The sequence below is a fragment of the Kluyveromyces lactis genome (genome assembly GCF_000002515.2).
Source record: "Kluyveromyces lactis strain NRRL Y-1140 chromosome D complete sequence".
NCBI lineage: Eukaryota > Fungi > Ascomycota > Saccharomycetes > Saccharomycetales > Saccharomycetaceae > Kluyveromyces > Kluyveromyces lactis.
This window is the reverse complement of record NC_006040.1, coordinates 1,705,850-1,715,506: the sequence shown is the minus strand read 5'-3', so window position 1 is coordinate 1,715,506 and position 9,657 is coordinate 1,705,850. Positions and strand designations below refer to the sequence as shown.

General features: G+C 41.2%; 5 protein-coding genes across 5 annotated transcripts, besides 1 other annotated feature; 3 read left to right on the top strand and 2 right to left on the bottom strand.

Annotated features, from left to right (window-relative positions):
- Positions 1–2,732: 2,732 nt before the first annotated feature.
- KLLA0_D20031g (uncharacterized protein) lies at positions 2,733–3,779 on the top strand (the record flags this gene model as incomplete). Its single annotated transcript, XM_453952.2, has 1 exon — positions 2,733–3,779. The coding sequence occupies one exon, from the start codon at positions 2,733–2,735 to the stop codon at positions 3,777–3,779; it is 1,047 nt and encodes a 348-aa protein (XP_453952.2).
- A 792-nt stretch (positions 3,780–4,571) lies between these two features.
- Positions 4,572–6,095, top strand: KLLA0_D20009g (MCT family MFS transporter; the record flags this gene model as incomplete). Its single annotated transcript, XM_453951.1, has 1 exon — positions 4,572–6,095. One exon carries the CDS (start codon positions 4,572–4,574, stop codon positions 6,093–6,095), a length of 1,524 nt encoding a protein of 507 aa, XP_453951.1.
- A 437-nt stretch (positions 6,096–6,532) lies between these two features.
- On the bottom strand, positions 6,533–7,000 carry KLLA0_D19987g (uncharacterized protein; the record flags this gene model as incomplete). The annotated part of the gene is made up of 1 exon (XM_453950.2): positions 6,533–7,000. One exon carries the CDS (start codon positions 6,998–7,000, stop codon positions 6,533–6,535), a length of 468 nt encoding a protein of 155 aa, XP_453950.2.
- A 1,084-nt stretch (positions 7,001–8,084) lies between these two features.
- KLLA0_D19965g (uncharacterized protein) lies at positions 8,085–8,525 on the top strand (the record flags this gene model as incomplete). Its single annotated transcript, XM_453949.2, has 1 exon — positions 8,085–8,525. One exon carries the CDS (start codon positions 8,085–8,087, stop codon positions 8,523–8,525), a length of 441 nt encoding a protein of 146 aa, XP_453949.2.
- Positions 8,526–8,536: 11 nt separating this feature from the next.
- Positions 8,537–8,851: a long terminal repeat.
- A 164-nt stretch (positions 8,852–9,015) lies between these two features.
- KLLA0_D19957g (uncharacterized protein) lies at positions 9,016–9,540 on the bottom strand (the record flags this gene model as incomplete). Its single annotated transcript, XM_002999338.1, has 1 exon — positions 9,016–9,540. The coding sequence occupies one exon, from the start codon at positions 9,538–9,540 to the stop codon at positions 9,016–9,018; it is 525 nt and encodes a 174-aa protein (XP_002999384.1).
- Positions 9,541–9,657: the final 117 nt, after the last annotated feature.

The following is a 9,657-nucleotide window of genomic DNA, read 5'->3' as shown; positions in this document are numbered from 1 at the left end:
ATGCTGGAAAGAATCAAATCCGTACACCACATACCTAATCAAATCCGTACACCACATACCTAATCAAATCCGTACACCACATACCTAATCAAATCCGTACACCACATACCTAATCAAATCCGTACACCACATACCTAATCAAATCCGTACACCACATACCTAATCAAATCCGTACACCACATACCTAATCAAATCCGTACACCACATACCTAATCAAATCCGTACACCACATACCTAATCAAATCCGTACACCACATACCTAATCAAATCCGTACACCACATACCTAATCAAAACAAATCCGTACACCACATACCTAATCAAATCCGTACACCACATACCTAATCAAATCCGTACACCACATACCTAATCAAATCCGTACACCACATACCTAATCAAATCCGTACACCACATACCTAATCAAATCCGTACACCACATACCTAATCAAATCCGTACACCACATACCTAATCAAATCCGTACACCACATACCTAATCAAATCCGTACACCACATACCTAATCAAATCCGTACACCACATACCTAATCAAATCCGTACACCACATACCTAATCAAATCCGTACACCCCGCTCCTCCCTTTCTGGTAATTTTACTTTTATTTTTTTCATTTTTTTATTTTTTCATTTTTTCATTTTCTCATTTTCTCTTTTTTAATCACTCTAGACGGATTTCCTCTTCTGGTAATTTTCTTTTTCTCATTTTCTCATTTTCTCATTTTCTCTTTTCTAATCACTCGAAACGGATTTCCTCTTTCGGTAATTTTGCTTCTTTGTTTTTTACTTTAATTTCTTTTTCCTCTTCTCCTCTTTCGCTTTCTCCTTTCACTCTCATCCATTCTCATTCCTCAATTTATACTTTTTTTGGCAGTATTCTTGACTGTTTTTCACCATTTCCCCTTACCCGCACTTCCATCACATTTTCTTTGTCAATCCACCTTCTTGCCATGGCCAATGCTTGGTCCTGCTGGGCCTGGTCCTTGCATAGGATACACACGTTACCCGCACAATTATCACCCATTTTCAACTTCTTCCAACTTTTGCTCCTCTTGCCATGAAACTTCATTTCAAATTACTTCACTTCATCACTTCCTTAGTTACCCTGCTTTATTATAAATCACGTGCTTCCCATCTCCCGCTTCCCATCTCCCGCTTCCCATCACCTGCTTCTCTTCACCTGCTTCTCTTCACTTTCATTTTTCATCCCTTCTCATTCTACCTTTCTTTCCCTCTCTCCCTCTGAATATCAGAATTCTCCACTGTTTTTCACAATTACTACTTACCCGCACTTAAACTACACTTCTCCATGTTAATCAACCTTATTCCTATCCTATCCTCTGATCTCATCCTGGCCGTGCCTAAGCTACTACAGTTACCCGCACAAACAATTCCCATCCCACATCTCCCATTTCTGCTTCTCTTGCCACCAAACTTCATTTAAAATTACTTCACTTCTTGACCCTAATACTTACCCTGCTTTCTTCTATATCACGTGCCTCTTATCTCTCCTCTCCCACCCACGCTTTTCCATTTCACCCACCTTCTGTTCTATATCGTTTCATACGGCACGAACCTCAGTGGTTCTCTCCTGTCCCATCCCATCCATTCTCAATCCATACTTCAATCCTGTTTTTGTCCGGGTTACCCCTTTCCTTCAAATCTGTTTCATTTTCCTTTTTTTCGCTTTTCATTTTTCATTTTCATCTCTGTCATTTCATACGGCACGGAGCTAGGCACTTCTCCCCTGTCCCATTTCCTCACTTCTTCCCTCTCTCTCCCTCAGCTTTCCCATTTTTTTCATTTTTTTCATTTTTCATTGCACTCACTATTCCTGCTACCACAAGGGTCCCCCCTTGTAAATGGATGAATCTTGCTGAACACAAGGGTCCTCCCTTGTAAATGGGTACTCCATTACTGAATACACGTGACTACTTCAACCATCCCATTTTCATTTTTCATTGCACTATTCCTGCCACCACAAGCATCCTCCTCAAGGGGCCCCCCTTGTAAATGGATGGATCATTGCTGAATACAAGGGTCCCCCCTTGTAATTGGATGCCCTTTCCTGAATTCACGTGACTGATTCAACCATTTTCATTTTCATTTTTCACCACGATCAATCAATCCTCGTGAATCATCTCCTGAACTTATTCACGTGATAACCAGAGGAAGTGTTTTTCATTTTCATACTTCCTGTCCATCATCCCTCCATAGAGAGGACCTCTCCCTCTGTGAATAGAATACGCTTCTCCATACACGTGACCACCGCAAACACTCTACTAACAACTATCTCTCGTGAATCATCTCCTGAACTGTGAACTATGAACTGCCTATTCAATGTATACTGCTACTCTACTGTTTATATCAATTGCTCGTCTATTCCTCTCTCTCCCTCTCCTTCCTCCCTCTCTCTCCCTCTTCTTCCTCCCTCTTCTTCCTCCCTCCTCCCTTTCACTTTTCCATCTGAAACCTTCTTTTCCTTTTCTAAAGTTGAAAAATCTACTGAAACGCAGTCTCCAGAATCACTGGAAACTGCCACAGCACCACGTGACTAGATAATGTCTTTTTCACAACGACAACTTCCGGCGAACTGAACTTACTTAAACAATCTGTCGTTCTCGACTTTAATTATTCTTTAATTTACTCATCAACTAAACTCAAACTGCAGAGCAATAAGTCCAAAACCAAACTACTAACATCTACTAAACATCTACTAGACATGTCATCTCACCCTTTCCAGGTCATTGATTTGTGTGCTCCTGCAGAAGAAACTTCACGTCTGCTATTAGAAGCTGCAAATACTCAAGGTTTTCTGTTTATTGACGGCCACTCTTTTTCTCAACAACAAGTAGATGCTTTGTTTCGCTTATCCATGGAGTACTTCACCAATACTCCCCACCACGAAAAGCTGCAATATGCTTTCGATGTCGCCAAGAATTATGGATACACTGATTATACTCGTGAACAAGGGGACCCCAGCAAGGCCAAAGACTTCAAAGAGTGCTACAATTTTGGTTCTATAAATTTCAGCAATGGTACTTACAACGGCCAATCGCGGTCTACTTCTGAAAATTGTATGCAGCATGGTGAAGTTCCCCCATTGTTTACTTATCACAATGACTTAATTGTTGACAGCATCAAGAAATTCCATGAGCTGGCCAGGAATATCATGGGATTATTCACGGTAGCCCTTGGAATCATCCAAGAAGATTTCTTTGTATCCAGGTTCAGTGACGATAAGAAGAACGGATGTGTCATGAGGTTGTTGCACTATCCCCTTTTCAGGGATGATGGCGTTGATGGCAGCTCTGGGATTGACCCGACGCTAAGAATTGGACCTCATTCGGATTACGGCGCATTGACACTCTTGCTTCAAAAGGAAGGAGAGCAAGGGCTGGAAGTGCAATTGGACCCGGGCTGTGACCAGTGGACAAAGGTTCCGTTTTTGACTTCCAGATACGAAGGTTCGGCTCCTCCAATTGTCGTTAACTTCGGTGACATGTTGAGCTTTTGGACAAAAGGCGTTATTAGGAGCACGAAACACAGAGTGAAAATTGACCCTGGTGAAACGAGATCCAGTGACAGATACTCCATTGTGTTTTTTACCCATCCTGACGCAGACACTACCCTAGATCCCGTTCCAAGTAGAGTCATCGAGAGTAACTCTAATGGCATTGGGGCACCTCCGGTGACGGCTTACGAGTATTTGTCTGCTCACCTCTCCCGCGTGATCAACTCAATTCCCAGTCATGACGGCATGGTATAGGCTGCGTCACATTCTATGACTTCTTTCATTTTGTTTTACAGTTTTTTTTACAGGTTTTTTTTTTGAGATTATTAATTTTCAATTTTCTACTGTAGGCAGACAGAGTGAAGAATTTCTAACTTGATTAACTGCTATTGAGCAGGTCAGCCACTAACTTCAAACCCTGACATGTACCCTCAAATAGTTTTATATACTCCCAATACTTACCGTACCTAGTAATGAGGCTACTGAATAACGCTATACTCCGAAGGATTACGTCGGAACATTCGCTGATGAGTTATAAGGTATATCACTCTCTCCTATTGGAACACTCTGATAATAAAAAGTCATTTATTTTGATGAAAAAAGAAGAGTGAATTTGAATCTTTGGATCTAGAACTTGACAACACGACTGCATAAATGACCAGCATGAGGGCCGGTGGTGAGGAAGGCCTTTCACATGTTTCCCTCTGCAACTGGTATTTGTGCACCTGTAAATTATCAACCGGTCGAGAGAGACGAAGTCTGCCACAGAGACAACAGCACACTCTCGAAGTTCGAACGTCTCAGTAATTGCAATCTATTGGAGAAAAGTACCTGTATTCATGTCTGCGGATATTCTGCTGGGTCATCTCATCTTCTATGACAAATTTTGACTCTATCTCTTTTGATTCTACTCCTGTTGGTATGTATTTTCTTCTTTTTTCTTAACCTGGAAACATATAAATATACCTCTAAAGAATCTGACGTTGCACACCAACCGACGGGATACTTCACGGTCAGTTTTTATCTTTACAACCTCGGACAACTTGAATGAGTGCAACTCTTCAGAGCATCATGTCCGAGAATAATACTACCTTCAGAGAGAAAGGAGAGGCCGCTACCAGCTTGGAAACTTCAAACATTTCTTCAGCAGGAGAATTGAAAGATCCTGGCAGACTCGAAAAGGAGCAAACTATTTATGAATTTGAGACTGTGCCAGAAGATGAGGATGATAGCTACAACAAAATAAAAGTTCCAGATGGAGGCTATGGCTGGGTGGTGGTTTTCTCATCCTTCTTGTTAAACTTCTGCACCTCTGGTGCGTCATATGGTTACGGTGTTTACTTGTCATATTACATGGATAGTGGAAAATACGAAACTGGAGGTAAACTCGACTATGCTGCCATTGGGGGATTGAGCTTTGGTGTTGGGGTTCTTTTTTCTCCCTTGTACAACTATATATTGATAAACACTTCACCAAGGAAGCTCATTTCGCTTGGAATCGTCATTCAGAATGTTGCCGCGTTACTAGCTGCCTTTTCTACCAAATTATGGCAGGTGTATCTGACTCAAGGTGTGTTCATCTCAATAGGTACAGGCGCAATATGCTTTCCAAACACTACAATAGCCGCACCATGGTTTAGGAAGAAAAGATCCCTAGCTCTGGGGATTACCGTGGCCGGTACGGGGGTTGGAGGAATCGTTTTCAACCTCTCCACCCAACGCATTATTGATAATTATGATTCCAAGTGGGCGTTGATTTCTCAATGTATCATATGCTCAGTGCTGAGTACTGTAGCGGTGCTTTTGATTAGAACCAGAAGAGACGAGGTTCAGAAGTATTCTGATACGCCCACAACAGCAGTGGCGCTGGATATGTTCAAGTACCCAGTGATATGGTTATTGATCCTTTGGGTGTGTTTCACCATGCTTGGTTATGTTGTTCAGGTCTATTCTCTGTTCTCGTTTACGATTTCTCTCGGCTACACTTCCAAACAAGCCTCGGCGGTGTCCTGTGTTATATGTGTGGGAATCATTGTTGGAAGACCTCTTGTGGGACTTGCCGCCGATAAGTTCGGAGCGGTGACAACAGGGATGTTCTGCCATCTGATTGTAGCTATTCTGTGTTATGGAATGTGGATTCCGTGCAGAAATTACGCAACAGTTGTCGTGTTCGGTCTCTTCGAGGGAATGTTGATGGGATCAATATGGCTACTACTCACTTCCATAATAACACGGTTGGTCGGTTTGCCAAAACTAGAAGCGGTGTATTCGGTAGTGTGGATGTTTCTTGGAGTGTGTGCTATTGTGTCACCTGTGATTGGTATTTCTCTTGCAAAGAACAATGTTAAGCCAGGGGAGAACGCCTACTTGTACACGGCAGTTTATTGTGGAACAGCGTACCTGTTGGCAGCGTTAGCTCTTTGGTGCATTCGCGGTATTATTATCGCACGCGACAAAGTAAGTTTGGTTGAAAAGACTGGCTACGATGATGGTGAGCTACATTTGAGGGTAAACCTTGTCGATGCGCTGAAAGGAATGGCGCACTACGGCAAGTTATATCGAAAGGTGTGAGAAACTTGACAGTGTTGTTCCAAGACGTTGTAGAGACTTTTCCAGTTAGTCAAGTATTGGAAGAATGGCTGAATCTAGTGTAGTCCAGGAGAAAGTATATAGCATCTAGTAGTTGAACATCAAATCCAAGCTTATAAACTGAGGATTCTTTGTCCCCTCTCCCATTCGATGTTGATAACCTATTCGTTATTGATCTACATTAACCAATGTGCCAAATAGAAGAAACCAAAGAAAACGTCGAAGAAGCATCGAATCACATGGTAAATATTATTCACTAATAACTCTAACCTCGAATTTAATACCCGGAGCTTTCCATCATTGCCTAAACACAAAGCTGAAATGACAGGCATCAGATTTTGTTCTATCAACGAATCCTTTCTTAAGAGAGTAGAAACATTGTCGGATAACTGCCAAATGCTAAGGCCCCATAATACCAATTACAAAACGCAATGCTTTTGCCACAAACCGATTGCCCATTGCAGAATACGACATCCTCGACATCTCTTGTTACTGCCCCGGCAATGATCTGTTTTACCGCAGAATTGCTCACAGTTGTTGATCGCTCTTTGTTTCAAACCACTTGGAGTAGTTACTAATGTGTGGGGCTCGGCTATGGTTTCTGTAAAGGAACCATTTACACTAGCTTGTACCTCCTCGTATTCAATAAAATCAGCTACATTAAAGAGTTCGTGACTAGCGAAAAGGTTTGAAGTTGCAGCAACTGTTGCGAACGATTCCCAACGGTAAAATGACCCGTTTTCGAAGTATGCAGTCACATTCAAAAAGTACCCACTACTGTTGTCGGCGGATGAGATAACGGTGAATGTATCGCCAGCTAAACTTTGATCGAACAAACGGAAATTCGGAATGGAACTAGCAAGCAATAAACATTCCAAGCTGACCATCGTATTTGTGCTATCGGACTTATTTGGTTGCTTGAATCAGAAACTTTCAGCAATAAATAATTGTTGCTGGAAGAGTTTAAGCTTCAAGTTGTATTATCTTGGCATTTCTATATCTACGTACCTTTTACATGTGAGGGAATGCGGTTTTATCTTGTAGATGTCTGTTTCACTTACGTTGCTGCATATATTCGTTCCTTACATTTTCAATGCAGTGCAAAAAATGGCTAACAATAAAAGCAGAAGATGAAGAAAATTGAAAAAGTCAAAGAATAACGAAGCTCCGGTATGTGGCTAGTCAGACCTGTGCAGAACCATGCAGACCAGTCCAGCGTTTATTTTCGTTTCCTTTTTCCCTTTTTTGCAACTTTTGATGTTGCCTGTATCTCATTCCTTCATGAGCTAGCAATAGCAGGTAATAACGTAGAATGTTGAAGTGAAGGAAGAAGCTGCGGGGAAAGTGTGTTCAGCTTTTAGACTTAATTTTCACGGTACTACGTGATCTCTGGAGGAAATAATCCTCAAGCTTGGTTTTTAGGCACTGCGAACTTGTCGCTGAGCATAATTCAACTTAATCCATGTTTTCTGGAGCCTTTAACAATAAATCCTGATTATGCACTGCTTTTCATTCCGTATTAGGTATAATGATTTGGGGTGTTTTGGGATTTTCACTGATCATAGCTCTTAGACTTAATATTTTCGATTGCCTTGAGGTTCAACAACCAGTATTTCTTGGTTATGATCCCACAGCCTCTGTTTGAGCAATTATCTTCGCGTGATAACATTTATCGGAGGAAGTAGATCTTTTGAGAAAAAGGCTTGGCACCTACGCTACCTGATATACACAAACAGTAAGCGATGATGACACGTAGCAGTTCCTTTAATGTGGTCCCTGGCACGAATGTGTACCGGTGTCAGGTATCAAACACTAAACACTCATTCGTATTTACCAAAGATATAAAATAGGTGTTGTTTACTGGATCTGTCGTAATATCTTTAGCTGTATATTCACTTAGTATTTTTTGATGATCGGTTTATATATTATCATTTAGACTTCGCTCAGTATAGATAATCTAATACCGCCGCCATGTACATTAGCTTGGTTTATTTGGAAGTTTTATTGTCCTTTTCGCTACTTTCTCCGGCTGCAGCCGCTCCGCTGCCTGATGCAAACTCCACCGCTGTCAACTCACTTGAATTGGATATGGTTTCCAATTCCACTTCAGTTTGTTTCAATTCCACTAACTATACCATTGATGTTTCTGAGCTCCCTCTTCCAGAATGGTTAGATGACTGGGATTCTTTATTACTTGCTATGCCGTGCGATGATGAAATTTTCGTTTCTGTTCCAAAAGATCTGGACAGCAACACTACAGCAAAGATACTGGCTTATTCTTTAGCTTCCGGTATTGCAGTTGATAATTGGAATAGTGAACTGCAGAAGAGAGAAAACATTCAGGCAGATCTTGATGCCTTCTGGGAAACAGGCACTGTTGAGCTAGACTCGCTATCAATTGTACACAATTGATTGCACAAGAATGTTGATTCTCTGCGGCTGTAGGGGCGTTTCTAATGCGTCATTTATTGAACCAATGCTAAATACGAAGCTGAGCTGAGAGGAACTAGGATCAGCATCAAGGCTACAGCACCCAGTATTTGAACATCAGATGTTACAAGTATATAAGTAGAAGTTCCTTCATCCAAGGAGAACACCGTAAGTAATTTTCCTAATTACTCGGAAGTTCGTATACTGGCCACCAATACATATCTATTAATTATTATCAGCTACAAGTCAAATGACATCCATTTACATGAATACTACCAACCCTCTAGGCAAACTCCCTACTACCAAATTCGATGTTATTCCAGTCCAACAGTTAGTAACAATAATAAGCATTATTCTATACAAAATTGAAAACTTGAATACCATACGTAATATATTAATAGAACATTAAAACTCAGGAGAACACTGTTGTCTACCTACAAACAACAGTCAATAGTATAGATTAAACAAACTATCAATTGGCATAGTAAAATCTACCTTCCCATGGCTGTAACTTGTTAGATCCAGTGTCGATTTCGGCCTCTGGATAATTACCGAAAATGTAGTCATAAGAGTTGTAACCTTCCAAGAAGCTGAACTCAATCTCTTCTTTGCTGAAGTTCAACACCACATACAATACCTTCTCTCCGTACTTCTTAGTGAAAGCAAAGAGTTTCTCGTTAGCATGGTCAACAAAGGTGAAGTCATATCCATAATTCAATACATCCTTGTGTGTCTTTCTGACTTCAATAGCCGTCTTCCAAAAATTGAAAACAGACTTTGGGTCTTTCAGCTCATCTTCGGCGTTGATACCTTCTTGGAAAGTCTCAGTTAAAGGGAACCATGGTTCCTTGCCGTCTGTGAATCCAGCATATGGAGCCTCGGATGTCCATGGGAATGGAGTCCTCGCATGGTCTCTAGAAATCAACTGCAAACCATTAACGTAATCTTTGACTTGATCAGAGTCCGCACCGAATTGATCAACCATCATCTTGTACATACCTTTCACTTCGACATCTTCATATTTCTTGTTTGCACTTCCGATATTTCGTGAAACTTTTGGTGAATATAATCAAGGGAACAGTACTTGGGAGATTCCTTCCAAGTGGCAGATTGG